The sequence below is a fragment of the Anoplolepis gracilipes genome, chromosome 3, assembly GCF_047496725.1.
Source record: "Anoplolepis gracilipes chromosome 3, ASM4749672v1, whole genome shotgun sequence".
NCBI classification, from domain to species: Eukaryota; Metazoa; Arthropoda; class Insecta; order Hymenoptera; family Formicidae; genus Anoplolepis; species Anoplolepis gracilipes.
Window position 1 is genome coordinate 15,287,542 of NC_132972.1, and position 19,232 is coordinate 15,306,773.

General features: G+C 25.2%; 3 protein-coding genes across 4 annotated transcripts in view; 1 reads left to right on the top strand and 2 right to left on the bottom strand.

Moving 5' to 3' along the window:
• LOC140663681 (disks large homolog 1-like) overlaps nucleotides 1–19,232 on the top strand; it is a 265,116-nt gene that overhangs the window by 108,759 nt on the left and 137,125 nt on the right. The window lies entirely within an intron of this gene.
• LOC140663674 (very long chain fatty acid elongase AAEL008004-like) lies at nucleotides 1,485–7,873 on the bottom strand. 2 transcript variants are annotated; one of them, XM_072888027.1, is made up of 4 exons: nucleotides 7,791–7,873; nucleotides 6,881–7,158; nucleotides 6,165–6,464; nucleotides 1,485–1,674 (listed from the first exon to the last, which is right to left on the bottom strand). In XM_072888027.1, exons 1-4 carry the CDS (start codon nucleotides 7,837–7,839, stop codon nucleotides 1,498–1,500), a joined length of 804 nt encoding a protein of 267 aa, XP_072744128.1. In that variant the 5' UTR covers nucleotides 7,840–7,873; the 3' UTR covers nucleotides 1,485–1,497. The 2 variants fall into 2 exon arrangements, with proteins under 2 accessions (XP_072744128.1, XP_072744127.1); XM_072888026.1 differs by lacking the exon at nucleotides 1,485–1,674 and adding an exon at nucleotides 4,427–4,624.
• On the bottom strand, nucleotides 14,301–18,322 carry LOC140663679 (very long chain fatty acid elongase AAEL008004-like). Its single transcript, XM_072888034.1, has 4 exons — nucleotides 17,997–18,322; nucleotides 16,768–17,036; nucleotides 16,051–16,350; nucleotides 14,301–14,514 (listed from the first exon to the last, which is right to left on the bottom strand). Exons 1-4 carry the CDS (start codon nucleotides 18,031–18,033, stop codon nucleotides 14,332–14,334), a joined length of 789 nt encoding a protein of 262 aa, XP_072744135.1. The 5' UTR covers nucleotides 18,034–18,322; the 3' UTR covers nucleotides 14,301–14,331.

Sequence of the window (19,232 nt, forward strand, 5' to 3'; positions counted from 1 at the left end):
CAGCAAATTATCTGAGACAAATACGTCTTATAAAATTGCCATGTCATATGCCATTCAATCCGTTCGAGAGCCGAAGTACATATGTTCAATAGTTTTAATTAAATAGAATTCCACTATGAAAGTCCCTTATTATTGCTATTAAGAATGTGTCCAAATACAATGAGTTACACGATCAAAATGCGCGCTCGACCATTTATTATGCGAACGTCAACTGGTTTTATTAATCAATTAATGTGGTAGGGAAAAGAGCTTTCAGTTTCCTCGTTTCTATCGCGTCTCTAGAAACTAAACTATGACAGCGCGTTATATTATGGAAACGCGCCGTCACATTCTCGTTGTCAGACATCACGTTGACTGTCGTGCTGTTGGTTGACGAAGACAATACACACGCTGAAGTACAATGTGTAGAAATGATATAACAATCCCTGAGATACAAATGTCGTATGCAAACCTAATACGTTTCAAAAATTTTTTAAATAGAATATACTACGATTAAAAAGAAATAATACATTGAGTTTCATTGTCAGTAATATTAATAAGAACTAATTAATATTCATTAATCTAATAGCGAACATATTTATATGTTGCTATAATTTCATATGAATCTATAATATTATATGAATATAGAAATATAGGTGATGCATGTATAATGTAACTGAATGATTTTGCAAAGTCAAATAAAATCAATGTTAGCTTGAAAATATTTTTAGATACGCTGAATATGCAAATCTGATGTCAAAATTTAAATTTTCCAAATTTATAAATTTAAAATGGCGGAATTAATATAGATATCAAACGTTGAAAATCTCCCGCGGTTCTTATAATTCTGAATACGATGCCGTTTTTATTTTGCTCCATCACGTCATAATTTTACGATTAAAATGATAAAAAAAGACTATTTTAATATATTATTAACTACGATATGCAACGTATTAAAGAAATTTTATTGCAATTAAAATTTCGTTTTTATTAGGATTTTCAATCCTCAAAAGGAAATTTTTTTTTTTGTTACCTATCATTCGTAAAATATTTATGATTATATATGGAGCCTGTTACGGAAAGGTTACGAATTAGATCAACAGATAAAAGAGTTTTTTCAGGTTGCTGAATATGAATATAATGTCCAAATTGATAAATTCGAAATGTACATATAAATTTTTACATATACATATATAATATATACAATATAAATATACAATATAAATTTACTTAACAATAATAATATTTTTCCAATCTATCATATTTTATTAAAATTTAACATTATTTAACATTATTTTTATAAGTTTGTATGCATTTGACAATAAAATAAAATTATATATTGTATATTATATATACACATTTAAAAATACTATTTATTTAGCAATATTTATATTATATATACATATATAAAATGAATAATTTATATATTAATAATATAACATTTATGTTATACTTAATTTATAAGTAAAAATTATATTAACGTATAATATAAGTATCTTAGAAGAAGAATATTTAATCTTAGTCCTTCTTAGATACATTAGTGTAACTTTTTTTATAAAAATCATAAAATAAGTAAAAAAATATTAGTAAATTTGTAATGAAGATAAAAGCTAGCAAAGTAACGTATTCAAATTGCACGTGACAATTTGGATCCCAAACTTGTAGCACGAATATTATCATGACAATAAACTGCATCTAATTTCGCAAACAAAAAAACAAAAATGATACAAATATGCATTATACCACTGAAATCGAAATGTCGAAATAATAAAAATATATGTATAGGTTATTATAATTTAATATTAGTTATTATAATGTGAAAAAATATATTTATCGCGCAAAGAACAGTCTTTAATTTCTTTTTTCTTCTTCCTTCTTGTTCACCTATCACCTATCTTATGAACAAGATATTAATTCTTACGAAGTACTTTTGTCACTTCGATCGCTTTAAAAGTTTATGCGTCAATTTCTGGTATGCATTCTTGTATGCATTTTATAACTATAAGATGTTCGTTGTAATATTATTTTTTAGTTATTTTACGTTTATAGTAGTCCTATATTTACTTTTGCGTTGAATTTTTACGTTGTTTTTTTATAGGCTCTTAATTCACAAGAAACTTAGAAGATTGAGAACTATTTCTTTTTTGCATCTCCTTAATATCTGGATGTTCTCTCAATGTGTTCCAAACAATAAATAGAATAGTGATGTCTAAACTGTTATGAATTATGATACTTGGAGCTTGCTGAGCTATAGCAAGATATTTATACCATTCATTTAGTTTTGAAGAGATCAACTTCGTCAATAAAGGAATGAGAGCATACGATTTATGCGTTTCATTTATCCATTTCTTCTAAGTAGCGTTCTGTTGTGATTAGCAAATGCTGTATATCTTCCGCTTTGCAGTATTCCTATCTTTTGAGATAAGAGCAATCCCTTAAATTAAAATGATGTTTCTTGCGTTAGAAAACGTCACTGTTTGCTTTTGCAGGTATTCCAGAATTTTGATCGTACTCGCTTTATGCGGGATAGAACTAAATAAACTTCGAGAATGTGTCATTACAGACACATAGTAACAAGATCACAGATGGTAAAGATAATGACCGACATGCAATATATCTAACGGTATGCATCCTTTTCGATTAGATTTAAAAGACAGTTTTTTCTTTTCTTGTCTTCCGTGCTTTATTTCAATTAGGATTCAAATGTGGCAGTCAATTTCTCAGTCTTCGATTGCAGATTAAATATCTAATAATTTTTTAATAACTGACTTATATTAAATCTTCATTTTCAAATCCAGATACCAATCAGTTTTGACTGTTGAAAAATATTCACGCTCTTGCATTTTCTTTTAATGATTTGATCATTCAAAATATTATTAGCTACAATATGCAACGTATTAAAGAAATTGTATTACAATCAAAATTTTGTTTGTTATTAGGACTTTCAATCCTAAAAAAGAACTTTCTTGTGTTGACTATTATTTATAAAATATTCATGATTAAATATAGAATCTATATTGCAGAACGGTTGCAAATTAGATCATTGAGGAGTTTTTCAGGCTACTGAATATCAATTTAATGTCCAAATTTCAAAGTGTATACATAAATTGTTACATAACATACATATATATACATACATATATACATATATATGTATATACATATATATATATATATATATATATAACATAAATCTACTTAACAAATTATATGATCAGGGTTTTTCTATATGTGATAATGGCCCATTACATTTTTTTTTAATTTAAAATTATATCTTTACATTGACGTATAATATAAGCATAGTATAATATAATATAAGCATAAAATATTTATGATTAAATATGGAGTCTGTTGCGAAAAGGTTACGAATAAGATTATTGGATACAGGAGTTTTTTCAGGTTGCTGAATACAAATTTAATGTCCAAATTATAATGTTCAAAATATATATACATATAAATTTTTATATATACATTACATATATATATATATTTAATATATAATATATAATATGAATCTTCTTAACAAATTATAATACTAAATAATAATAATATTTTTCCCATTTATCCCATTTTTTTTAAATTTAACATTATATCTGTATAAATTTGCACACATTTCAAAATAAAATAAAATAATTATATATTATACATACACATGTAAAAATACTGTTTATTTAGCAACATTTATATATATATATATATATATATATATATAATTATACATATATATACATTTATAAAATGAATAATTTATATATTAATAATATAACATTTATGTTATACTTAATTTATAAGTAAAAATTATATTAACGTATAATATATATATATAAGTATCTTAGAAGAAGAATATTTAATCTTAGTCCTTCTTAGATACATTAGTGTAACTTTTTTTATAAAAATCATAAAATAAGTAAAAAAATATTAGTAAATGTATAATGAAGATAAAAGCTAACAAAGTAGGGCATTGAATGTTTTTTGGTACGTGACAATTTGGATCCCAAACTTGTAGCATGAATATTATCATGGCAATAAACTGCACCTAATTTTGCAAACAGAAAAACAAAAATGATATAAATAATTAAAATATAGGTATGTATAGATGAAAAATAATATTAGTTATTATAATGTGAAAAAATATATTTATCGCGTAAAGAACAGTCTCTAATTTATTTTCTTATGTAATACTAACTTGAATTGCTGTGTACTTTTTGTGTGAAACCCTATTTCATGTGTAAAGATAATTGACAATACTTAATTATAATTAAGGACGATGTGCATACGGAATTTAGATAATACTTTCTACAATTTGGTCATTTTATACTGTTATTCGCGTCGGTCATTCGACATAATTCGAACATAATAAACTATTACGTTTTTTTTTTTAAATTTAACATTACATCTTTACATTAACGTATAATATAAGTAAAAAGAAGAATAATTAATCTAAAAAGAAGAATAATTAATCTTAGTCCTTCTTAGATGTATTAGTATAACTTTTTTTATAAAAATCATAAAATAAGTAAAAAAATATTAGTAAATTTATAATGAAGATAAAAGCTAGCAAAGTAGCGCATTGAATGTTTTTTGGTACGTGACAATTTGGATTCCAAACTTGTAGTAAGAACGTTATCATGACAATAAACTGCATCTAATTTCGCAAACAAAAAAACAAAAATGATACAAATATGCATTATACCACTGAAATCGAAATGTCGAAATAATAAAAATATATGTATAGGTTATTATAATTTAATATTAGTTATTATAATGTGAAAAAATATATTTATCGCGCAAAGAACAGTCTTTAATTTCTTTTTTCTTCTTCCTTCTTGTTCACCTATCACCTATCTTATGAACAAGATATTAATTCTTACGAAGTACTTTTGTCACTTCGATCGCTTTAAAAGTTTATGCGTCAATTTCTGGTATGCATTCTTGTATGCATTTTATAACTATAAGATGTTCGTTGTAATATTATTTTTTAGTTATTTTACGTTTATAGTAGTCCTATATTTACTTTTGCGTTGAATTTTTACGTTGTTTTTTTATAGGCTCTTAATTCACAAGAAACTTAGAAGATTGAGAACTATTTCTTTTTTGCATCTCCTTAATATCTGGATGTTCTCTCAATGTGTTCCAAACAATAAATAGAATAGTGATGTCTAAACTGTTATGAATTATGATACTTGGAGCTTGCTGAGCTATAGCAAGATATTTATACCATTCATTTAGTTTTGAAGAGATCAACTTCGTCAATAAAGGAATGAGAGCATACGATTTATGCGTTTCATTTATCCATTTCTTCTAAGTAGCGTTCTGTTGTGATTAGCAAATGCTGTATATCTTCCGCTTTGCAGTATTCCTATCTTTTGAGATAAGAGCAATCCCTTAAATTAAAATGATGTTTCTTGCGTTAGAAAACGTCACTGTTTGCTTTTGCAGGTATTCCAGAATTTTGATCGTACTCGCTTTATGCGGGATAGAACTAAATAAACTTCGAGAATGTGTCATTACAGACACATAGTAACAAGATCACAGATGGTAAAGATAATGACCGACATGCAATATATCTAACGGTATGCATCCTTTTCGATTAGATTTAAAAGACAGTTTTTTCTTTTCTTGTCTTCCGTGCTTTATTTCAATTAGGATTCAAATGTGGCAGTCAATTTCTCAGTCTTCGATTGCAGATTAAATATCTAATAATTTTTTAATAACTGACTTATATTAAATCTTCATTTTCAAATCCAGATACCAATCAGTTTTGACTGTTGAAAAATATTCACGCTCTTGCATTTTCTTTTAATGATTTGATCATTCACCTTCTTAGGTACTATAAGATTTGGGTACTATACACAATCATGTTTTATTTCTCAGAATAACAATTTTTCACGTTTCAACAAATTTGAAGATTATTCTTGCCGAGCTCATTTCCGTAATTTATTCAAATTGTCATTTTTCTCTTGTATTTTGAGCGCAGTAGTTCAAGTATTACTCCAAAAAAAATTAGAAACTGTTTTTCTTGCGATAAATATATTTTCACCTTAAAGATTTATACACGCACGTACGCACGCACGCACGCACACAAACGTGCACAAATTTACATTATGATTTTGTGCTTATACGTACGTTCGTGTGTGCGTGCGTGTGCGAAAAATTTTAATATAAAATATTGTAATAGAACTTACCATTTGTATTCTAGTTATAAAAGGTTTAACAGGAGATATTATTTGTCGATATTTGCTCTTTGCAGAGATGAAATAATATGTATACATAATTACATGCACGGCACAATTAATCAGAGAAATAAATGTCATCCTCTCTTCTAGAATGTATTTTAAATAAATCCAGCCGAAAAATATATTAGATACATGATGGTACACGTGTAATTTAGAAACCTGATTCTGTTTCTTTCTCAACACAAATACACAGGTTTCAACGAGATCGAATATTTTCAATAAAAATAGCCACCATACACAATGGAAAATCTGAAACACAACTTTGATAATACGAAGCATATAAAGGGCTATTAAAAAAATTAAAAAATATCGCCTATATATTATCGATTAACGAACCAAAAAACTGGATTTCAAAATAAAATAATTATAGTTAAATATGAAATAAATCATACTTCTTCAAAGATTTTGATGATATCTTCTGATGATATATATTAATTGAATAAATTATAAGTATACTATTATATTAAATAATTATTTTTTGTGCTAATTTAGTTATCTGCCAGATAATTATTAATATAATATTTTCTTAAATACTGTTTTGATTTTTTCCAAATTAATGCTACTGCAATTTATAAAATTTATATTTTAAAATTATTTACAATTTTATTTTCTTTAAAACACTTTATCGATACTAATGTTAATGATTATAGATTGTGAATATATACTTTAATTGCATTGAGAGAATCCGGAGTTGAGTATGGAAATGATGAACATGTTATACCATATTTCGAAAACCAACCAAAAGATAGATGTTCTTTTACCATCCATATGTTTGCTAAAATTTGGATTAAATTATAAAGCATTATAAAGGTTTTTAATTTATATGGCAGTTGATTTTGCATATAGCGTGGACCAGCATATAGAACAAAATACAAATATCCAAAAATTATGAGCATTAATGGAAATGGTGATGAAATCAGTATCCATTCACGAGTTAATGGAGCTGTAAAAAAGACAGCATATTTTTTAAGAAAATAAAATAAAAAGTGTACATTTTGCACCAATTTTTTAAATAAAATTTAGAGTAGGGAGTTCTTTTATTCATATACGCGATATAGTAGTTGTTATTTAATAATTATTATTTGAATATTGCACCTTTTTGCATTAACATTTACATAATTATAAGAAATTTTTATCGCAAAGACAACAACAAAGTTGTCATATTTAAACATTTGTATTTTAAGGAGACAATCTGAATTTTTTATTTTTCAGATGAAAAAGTTGTATGATAATTCAAACTTTCTATTATATAAGGTGAGTCGCAGACACCTGACGATTTTCAAAATAAAATAAATAAAATATAATTTAAATATTTATTTCTAGTATGACTATAAATTTTTCCTGTATATTGGCCTTGAGGCTTTCTTTAATATAAATTTTTTTTATTATAGAATATTGATAAACTATTTTGATATATTAAATACTAAAAATATAATACGAACTTAGAAATGTATAATAATAGCACAAACTTGTATTAATATAGAAATCTTTTATTTTTAACTAATATAACTTATTTTTTTCTAATATCTTAAATGACAAGCGCATTAATTCGGTTAAAAAGGTAAAATTACTTACCAGAGTTCATAAATAAACACTTATAAATTTCCTCCATTATTCCATCCATTAAAGAAAAGTGTTCACTTAATATTGCACAGTATTGGTATGTATTTTTTTTAAACTATGAGCTGCAATAGTTACGATTACCTTCGATACTCTAATTAACACTAAATCGATTGTGTCATTTCTACCTTCTAGTAGTCACTTTATTGATGATATCAACGCTGCATTTTGCTTCCTATTTAGATATTAATATTAATGAGTTGAATACTTTGCACTTTAAAGGTTAATATTGTTAACATGTCAAACATGTTTTTCTGCTATATTGAATAGTATTTTTTTTTCTTTTCAAAGTCATGTCTGTCAAATAATTCAATAATGTATTAATTATATACTAATTTTTTGCTGTAATCCAGGTTTTTTCCTTAAATTGTTTAGCAAGAATTTAAAATTTCAAAGTGGCTTGATATTAGCTAGTCCCCATAATGAGAAAAATATAGAATGCTTGAGTAAAAAAATTAATTACACTAGAATTTGTTGCTTTAAAAGAAAGTGAAAAAATTATATTATTATTTAATAAATACACTACACACATTAGCAATAAATGTCGCCGTTCTACGTCTACTCTCGTGCGAAGTAAAAATAACTGAAAAATTAATTGCTTGTATATTTTTAATATCAAAATTATCTATTTTATAATATTATTATTAGAAAATATAGGAAACTGAATTTATTATGCATTTTAAAATGTGATGAGAATCGAATATAATTACTATATTAGTCGGCAGAATATTGATCTAGAATATGAATCAATATTTGTTTATAATTATTAATCAATATCTTACCTATATATGAGAAAAGCTTATATTTTATCGGCAAATTGAAATGAAAATAAATATGAATAGAATAAATATGAATAGAATAAATATTAATTCATCTATATAGTCTGTCCAACTATAAATGACTGCTCTTTTAATAGTCTACTATATAAGTGTACAGAAATATATAATATATAGACTTTGTGTGAGCAACAAATTCAGATTTTTATTAGTATTTTTTTACAGTAAACTGTCTACAGATTATTTAGGTACCTAAAATATGCTAGTAATAAATTTTTTAAATTGATTTATATTCTAATAGTTGTTACACATAATAGTGCGCGTCGGATAGAGTCCAGGCGACAAATTGTCGATTCTCAATACTTTAAAACGAACAATAAATTAAATATCTTATTTATTCTGATTTATTCTGAGTACGGATAATAATTGTTTACAAATTGTTTTGGTACCAAAAAGACGTGAGAACAACAAATTTTTTTAATTAACTTATTCTATAATAATATGGGCTATATGGAATTTAAGGCAACGAAAAATCGATTCTCAATATTTTAAAACGAGCAACAAGTTTAATCCTTTATATGTATATTTCAGTATTTAATTTGTGGAATATTTTAGTACCAAAAATTTGTGAGCAACAAATTCTTTTAGTTACTTTTACTTCACGCATGTGACTAACACAACATCGCGACACTTATTGTTAGTGTATAGTGTGTATTTATTAAATAATAAAATTTCTTTAAAATTTGCTTTCGCGTTATTTTAAAGCAACAAATTCTAAACTAATTGATACTTTTATTTGAGCACTACATATTTTTTTATGATAGAATATTAAATTTTTAAAATTTTATTATGAGAGAAGCTGAAGTCAAGCTAGTATCAAGCCAGCTCTCATACTTTGAACGTAAATTTTTGATAAATGGTTTCAGCAACAATATCTAAATTACAGTAACAAATTAGGATATAATTAGCACTAAATTATTTAATAAACACGATTTTATTTTATCATGGTGAGGAAGCTAGTTTAAATTGGATAAAACGCTAAGATAATTAAAATGCGAAATTGTGCGATAAAATTAATTTATTTTATTTTCTTAAAATATTAAATAAAAGTGTAACAAGCAAGCGTAAATGATCCATTATCCTAGAGTTAATAGAATATTGTTTTCGGCCATTATTGGTTTGTTGCTACTTCCTGTATATCTGGGGTCGATTGTCAAGAAGAAAGATAAACCGTTATCTGCCCTCAAAATTCTGACGATATGTCAGTAAAATCTGTAGATAATCAGCGGCTCGATTGTCGTTCAAATCAAAACCGCGTAGATCGAGCATATGTATTGAAAACACGTCAAAAATATTTCTTAATTGCTTTGTAATTTAATTAAAAAGCATTCGGTTTTTTATGATTTTACAATATATTGTAAGTGTACTTACACTTTTATATGTGAAACTCACAAATAAGTTTAAATCTGTTTTTTTCATTGAAAGCAAACGTTTACATTACATTTATTTACTTGAAACAGAAAAAAAGAAAACTAAAATAATTTCTTATATAAGATATTGTTTCAGGGTCTCGGAAAACTATTAGTTTTCAAATAATACTTCGGTTGTTTCCGTCAAGATGAATGTTTATTCTCCTCTCGACTTCAATATCCACGATTACTCGTTTAGTAATATATTGAATCTTCATAAAGTGCTGATCTGTAGCTTGCCCTTTTTAGGACAGTCTCTGGAGACATCCAGTCTCTTCACACTCGTAGCACGTTTCTTTCACCCCGTAGATTCTCGTGACATATGCATTTATTTGATTGTAACATATTATTTCAGTCGCACTATCTGTATTGCTGTTTTGTATAAAATTCTGGTTTATTTAAGTATTTAAGTATTTAAGTACTCTAATCTACTCCAAGTATTTTATTAAATATTTTATTCTAGTTTATTTAAGTATTTTCTGAAACTATACTTTTTTAAAATGCTGCGTCTCGTGCTTGACGGTCCTTCACTGATTGAATTATGATTCTTCTAAAAGCTTCGAATGTTCCAGTATGTTCTTGATTCCGTAACGAGATATCGACTTTACTGCCAATTAAACAGTCTACTAGTTGTTATCATCTATCGGTATCTGGTAATATGAGTTTCTGGTAATAATAATCGTCATAGGTTTCGCTCAAGTTTCAAGTTCTGACTTAAAACTTCTCTTACATTCAACATAAATATTGGAATAACTTTATCTTCATCATATATAATTAAAATAACGTCTGTTTGTATTTAGTGTTTATAATTTTTAAATATATACTTTTTAAATAAAGAAAATTATTAAAATGAAAAATTAAACAACTACACCTTGTTCCTAAAAAGAATCTAATGAGAACTGCGACGATACCTAAAAAGTCAGGCATTTATTGTTAAATTTATTTTGTTTGATAGGCCTATTACTACACGGGGAAAATTTTATATTAAAAATTATTATGGTATATATAGCAACTGTGGACCATTAGAATCATTCAAGTTAAAATGTTATGTAAAACTGTAAAAATTACGTCAATTACAGTTTTAACTTGGAATAATCTTAATGTTCCACTGTTATTACATACCACAGTAATTTTTAATATAAAACTTTCTCCGTGTAAATGTCTATTACTAGTAAAAGATAAAACTTTGTATCTGATAATCTATTTATTTGAATTTATTTGCATTCTACTATATTTACATGGAATTTACTTTTGTATGAAAATATATTGTATATATTTTATGAAAAAAAATAATAAATCAAGGAAGATGAAAATGTAGTTTTTAAGATAGAACCAAAATGAAATAAATATTATTATATTAAATGATAAAAGTTATACAAATTTATGTTAATGACATTGTATACGCGTATGTGCGATTTTTATTGCAGAGTCTGTGCTAAATACGTCAAAGATATTCGTTATATAATTGAATTTATAAAAGCACAGAAAAGAGTATTTAAATCAAGATTTCATCGAGATAAAGCATCATGTAAATTAATATTAAAAATTATTAACATTAATATCTTGTATACGTTTTTATTAAATTGCTTGAGTTAAAAAGATTACACTTTGATAATAAAAAATAAAATATTACCTATCTTGCAAAATTTTAGATAATGAAATTATGATTGAATATATTCTATGTGAATAAGAAATCTCTGTTTTTTCCATTATTTTATTGATTAATTGTTTTATCCTGTTTTTTAAAAAGGATTAATTTATTTCGTAATTAAGAAACAACAAGAAGTACAGAATGTTTTACGTTACAATAACATTTTGTCTGAATAGTATCATTTTTTTACTTTAAACATTATTGGAGAGAGAAAATAAAAATTTAATATAAGATTTCAAGTTGAAGCAAGTTAAAATTTTGTAACCATTATCAATATTTATTGTTAGTAAAGTGCTATTGATACATAAACCTAAAATATCATTCTTTTAATTCTTTAAGTTTCACATTAACATTAAAGGATGTAATTAATATATGTTATATTTTCTGGAAAAGAGTTTATTGCGTTGATATAATTCTAAAACTATCTGAATTACTGATCAAACAGATATTATCAGATAACATTAAATAAATTCATGTGATTAATGTTTATTTAACAAAACCATATTTACTTAAATTTATTATTAGATATATAGTAATAAAAAATATACAAATTTCTATATACAAAGCATAAAAAATATTTGGACATAGAATAAATATAATTTAAAAATATATGAGAGCTAATGATTACAGTGTAGATACCTAACAAAGAGAGTTATTAATATACTAAGCAGAAAATTAGAGTAATAATGAATTTTATCGTTGTCGCAATCTCGCGTTAGACAAGAAACGATTTAATTATTTCTGTTATCCATATTACCGTTATGCTATTAGGAATGTGTTCTATTACAATGATATTATACGATCAAAATGCGCGCTCGACCGTTTATTACGCGAACATCAACTGGTTTTATAAATCAATTGGTGTGATAGGAAAAAGGGCTTTCAGTTGAATCGTTTCTATCGTCTCTCTGGAAACTAAACTATGACAACGTGTTATAGAAAGCACCGTCACATTGTCGCCGTCGTCGTCGTCAAATATCACAATAGACACGGCGAAGTACAATGTGTAGAGACGATATAACAGTTACTGAGACACAAAAACCGGATGCAAACCAAATACCCTTTAAAAATTTTTTAAATAGAAATTATTGCGATTTAAACAAAATAATACATTAAATTTCAGTAATAATTAGAAAGCGATAACTAAAATTTATCAATCTAATAGCGAACATATTTATGTTGCAAACTCTACTAAATATATTACATCAATCTATAATATACACAAAATGAATATAGGAACACACAGGTGACGCATGTATAATGTAACTGAATGATTTTGTAAAAGTCAAATGAAGTACAAGTTAGCTCAAAAATATTTTTAGATTGCTGTATATGCAAATCTGATATCAAAATTTAAAATTTGCGAATGTAAAATGCTGGAATTAATATACATGTCAGAATTTGAAAATGTTTGGATTTTTACAAAATTTATATCTATATATAAATATATATCTATTTATATAATCATTTCCTGTAGGCTTTGTAATACGGACAATGAATTCGATCTTGTTTTCATATTGCTCCATCATGTCACAATTTGTACTTTGCGATTAAAATTACAAAAAAACTATTTCAAGATATTATTAGCTACGATTAAAATTACAAAAAAGATTATTTCAAAATATTATTAGCTACAATATGCAACGTATTAAAGAAATTGTATTACAATCAAAATTTTGTTTGTTATTAGGACTTTCAATCCTAAAAAAGAACTTTCTTGTGTTGACTATTATTTATAAAATATTCATGATTAAATATAGAATCTATATTGCAGAACGGTTGCAAATTAGATCATTGAGGAGTTTTTCAGGCTACTGAATATCAATTTAATGTCCAAATTTCAAAGTGTATACATAAATTGTTACATAACATACATATATATACATACATATATACATATATATGTATATATATATATATATATATATATATATATAACATAAATCTACTTAACAAATTATATGATCAGGGTTTTTCTATATGTGATAATGGCCCATTACATTTTTTTTTAATTTAAAATTATATCTTTACATTGACGTATAATATAAGCATAGTATAATATAATATAAGCATAAAATATTTATGATTAAATATGGAGTCTGTTGCGAAAAGGTTACGAATAAGATTATTGGATACAGGAGTTTTTTCAGGTTGCTGAATACAAATTTAATGTCCAAATTATAATGTTCAAAATATATATACATATAAATTTTTATATATACATTACATATATATATATATATATATATTTAATATATAATATATAATATGAATCTTCTTAACAAATTATAATACTAAATAATAATAATATTTTTCCCATTTATCCCATTTTTTTTAAATTTAACATTATATCTGTATAAATTTGCACACATTTCAAAATAAAATAAAATAATTATATATTATACATACACATGTAAAAATACTGTTTATTTAGCAACATTTATATATATATATATATATATATAAAATTATACATATATATACATATATAAAATGAATAATTTATATATTAATAATATAACATTTATGTTATACTTAATTTATAAGTAAAAATTATATTAACGTATAATATAAGTATCTTAGAAGAAGAATATTTAATCTTAGTCCTTCTTAGATACATTAGTGTAACTTTTTTTATAAAAATCATAAAATAAGTAAAAAAATATTAGTAAATTTATAATGAAGATAAAAGCTAGCAAAGTAGCGCATTGAATGTTTTTTGGTACGTGACAATTTGGATCCCAAACTTGTAGTAAGAACGTTATCATGACAATAAACTGCATCTAATTTCGCAAACAAAAAAACAAAAATGATACAAATATGCATTATACCACTGAAATCGAAATGTTGAAATAATAAAAATATATGTATAGGTTATTATAATTTAATATTAGTTATTATAATGTGAAAAAATATATTTATCGCGCAAAGAACAGTCTTTAATTTCTTTTTTCTTCTTCCTTCTTGTTCACCTATCACCTATCTTATGAACAAGATATTAATTCTTACGAAGTACTTTTGTCACTTCGATCGCTTTAAAAGTTTATGCGTCAATTTCTGGTATGCATTCTTGTATGCATTTTATAACTATAAGATGTTCGTTGTAATATTATTTTTTAGTTATTTTACGTTTATAGTAGTCCTATATTTACTTTTGCGTTGAATTTTTACGTTGTTTTTTTATAGGCTCTTAATTCACAAGAAACTTAGAAGATTGAGAACTATTTCTTTTTTGCATCTCCTTAATATCTGGATGTTCTCTCAATGTGTTCCAAACAATAAATAGAATAGTGATGTCTAAACTGTTATGAATTATGATACTTGGAGCTTGCTGAGCTATAGCAAGATATTTATACCATTCATTTAGTTTTTAAAAGATCAACTTCGTCAATAAAGGAATGAGAGCATACGATTTATGCGTTTCAATTATCCATTTCTTCTAAGTAGCGTTCTGTTGTGATTAGCAAATGCTGTACATTTTCCGCTTTGCAGTATTCCTATCTTTTGAGGTAAGAGTCCCTTAAATTAAAATGATGTTTCTTGCGTTAGAAAACGTCACTGTTTGCTTTTGCAGGTATTCCAGAATTTTGATCGTACTCGCTTATGCGGGATAGAACTAAATAAACTTCGAGAATGTGTCATTACAAACACCTAGTAACAAGATCACAGATGGTAAAGATAATGACCGACATGCAATATATCTAACGGTATGCATCCTTTTCGATTAGATTTAAAAGACAGTTTTTTCTTTTCTTGTCTTCCGTGCTTTATTTCAATTAGGATTCAAATGTGGCAGTCAATTTCTCAGTCTTCGATTGCAGATTCAATATCTAATATTTTTTTAATAACTGACTTATATTAAATCTTCATTTTCAAATCCAGATACCAATCAGTTTTGATTGTTGAAAAATATTCACGCTCATGCATTTTCTTTTAATGATTTGATCATTCACCTTCTTAGGTACTATAAGATTTGGGTACTATACACAATCATGTTTTATTTCTCAGAATAACAATTTTTCACGTTTCAACAAATTTGAAGATTATTCTTGCCGAGCTCATTTCCGTAATTTATTCAAATTGTCATTTTTCTCTTGTATTTTGAGCGCAGTAGTTCAAGTATTACTCCAAAAAAAATTAGAAACTGTTTTTCTTGCGATAAATATATTTTCACCTTAAAGATTTATACACGCACGTACGCACGCACGCACGCACACAAACGTGCACAAATTTACATTATGATTTTGTGCTTATACGTACGTTCGTGTGTGCGTGCGTGTGCGAAAAATTTTAATATAAAATATTGTAATAGAACTTACCATTTGTATTCTAGTTATAAAAGGTTTAACAGGAGATATTATTTGTCGATATTTGCTCTTTGCAGAGATGAAATAATATGTATACATAATTACATGCACGGCACAATTAATCAGAGAAATAAATGTCAGCCTCTCTTCTTGAATGTATTTTAAATAAATCCAGCTGAAAAATATATTAGATACATGATGGTACACGTGTAATTTAGAAACCTGATTCTGTTTCTTTCTCAACACAAATACACAGGTTTCAACGAGATCGAATACTTTCAATAAAAGTAGCCACCATACACAATTGAAGATCTGAAACACAACTTTGATAATACGAAGCATATAAAGGGCTATTAAAAAAATAAAAAAATATCGCCTATATATTATCGATTAACGAACCAAAAAACTGGATTTCAAAATAAAATAATTATAGTTAAATATGAAATAAATCATACTTCTTCAAAGATTTTGATGATATCTTCTGATGATATATATTAATTGAATAAATTATAAGTATACTATTATATTAAATAATTATTTTTTGTGCTAATTTAGTTATCTGCCAGATAATTATTAATATAATATTTTCTTAAATACTGTTTTGATTTTTTCCAAATTAATGCTACTGCAATTTATAAAATTTATATTTTAAAGTTATTTACAATTTTATTTTTTTTAAAACACTTTATCGATAACTAATGATAATTATTATAGATTATGAATACATACTTTAATCGCATTGGGAGAATTCGGATTTGATGGACTTAATGAACATGTTATCCCGTATGTTGAAAACCAACCAAAAGATATATGTTCTTTTACCATCCATATGTTTGCTAAAATTTGAATTATGTTATAAACCATTATAAAGTTTTTCAATTTATACGGCGGTCGATTTTGCATATAGCGTGGACCAGCATATAGAACAAAATACAGATATCCAAAAATTATGAGCATTAATGGTGACGAAATCAGAATCCATTCACGAGTTAATGGAACTGTAAAAAAGAACAGCATAGTTATTAAAAAATAAAATAAAATGTACCTTGTGCAATTTTTTACATAAAATTTAAGAGCAGAAAGCTCTTTCATTTATATACGCGAGATAGTAATTGTTACATAGTAATTATTATTTTACTATTGGGCCTTTTTGCATTAATATTTAGATAATTATAAGAAATTTGTATTGCAAAGAGAACAACAAACTTGTCATATTTAAATGTTTGTATTTTAAAAAACAATCTAAATTTTTTATTTTTCAGGTAAATAAGCAGCGTGATAATTCAAACTTTCTATTATATAACGTGAGTCACAGAAACGTAACGATTTTTAAAATGAAATAAATAAAATATAATTTAAATATTTATTTCTAGCATTATAATTTTTTTGTGTATATTGGCTTTCACGCTTTTTTAATATACAGAAAAAAATACAGTTATACTAGACAACATGGTGTAAATAGTGATACAAATCTTCGTAATAAATAAGAGCAATCTAGGAAAAATGTAGGAGACATTTGATAAATGTGAAAAAAATTTTTTTAATTAAAAAATATATAAGGTCATGCAAGATACTCAAATAGCTTTCTACGTGCTATCGTTACCTGAAGAAATAAATATTTATTATTTCATTTATTTAGTTCATTTTGAAAATCGTCAGGTTTCTGTGAGTCACCTTATATTTAACTTTTTCATGTTACATTTTCTTTAATTATTGAATTTTTGTTTTTTAAGTGTATATCATTAAAAATGTTGATATCTATATTATAAAATATTAGTAAACTATTTTAATTTATTAAATGTCAAAAATATAACACAAACTTTTAACTTGGAAACTGTATAATAGCACAAACTCCTATCAATATAGAAATCTTTTATTTATAACTAATACAAATTATTCTTTTCTAGTATCTTAAGTGGCAAGCGCATTAATTTGGTTAAAAAGATAAAATTACTTACCAGACGTAATAAATAAACATTTGTAAATTTTTTCCATTATAAAGAAAAGTATACAGTTAGTATTGCACGGTATGTATTTCTTTAGCTTTGAGCACCAATAGTTACAATTCTCCGATGTTTTTATAGTTAATACTAAATCGATTATGCCGTTTTTATTTTTTAGTAGTCATCTTGCTGATATGAACATTGCATTTCACTTCCTATTCATATATTAATATTAATGTGTTCATTACTTTGCACTTTATAGGTATATTATTAACACTTTAAACTTGTTTCTTTGCTATAATGAATAGCATTTTTTGTTCAAAGTCATGTTTGTCAAATAATGTAATTATGTCTTAATTATGTACTAATTTTTAGTCGTAGTCCAGATTTTTTGCTTAAATTGTTTAGCAACAATTTACGTTCGAACACATTACGGTTTGACATTAATTAGTCCCCATAATGAAAAAAATATAGAATACTTGAATAAAAAAGTTAATTATACTAGAATTTGTTGCTATTTTATTGCTTTAAAATAAAATAAAAAAAATATATTTAATAAATACTATACACTATGCACCACACACATTGTGTTGATTTTTTCGAAATTAATGCTGTTACAATTCGTAAAATTTATATTTTAGTTATTATAACTTTATTTTTTTTAAGACTCTTTATCGAAAACCAATTTCATGATAATTATTATAAATTGTGAATATATACTTTATTCTTATTGGGAGAATCCGGAATTGAGTATAGAAATAATGAACATGTTATGTTGAAAACCAACTAAAAGATATATGTTCTTTTATCATCCATAAGTTTGCTAAAATTTGGATTAAGTTATAAAGCATTATAAAGGTTTTCAATTTATATGGCGGTCGATTTAGCGTGGATGAGCATATAAAACAAAATACAAATATTTAAAAATTATGAACATTAATAGAAATAGTGACGATATCAGTGTCCGCGAGTTGATGAAACTGTAAAAAAAGAACAATATAATTTTTTAAATAAAATGTACATTGTGCACCAATTTTGTTGCCTCATATAACTATAATTTTTTCCTTTTATATTGGTCTTGAGTTCGTTAATAGTCATCCGTTAATAGTCGTCAGATTTTTGTGACTCACTCTATATATAATTTTTTCTGTCACATTTTCTTTAATTGTTTTTTTGTTTTTTAAATGTATACCTAGCATTAAGAATATTATGTAATATTATATTACAAAATCTTGATGAAACATTTTGATT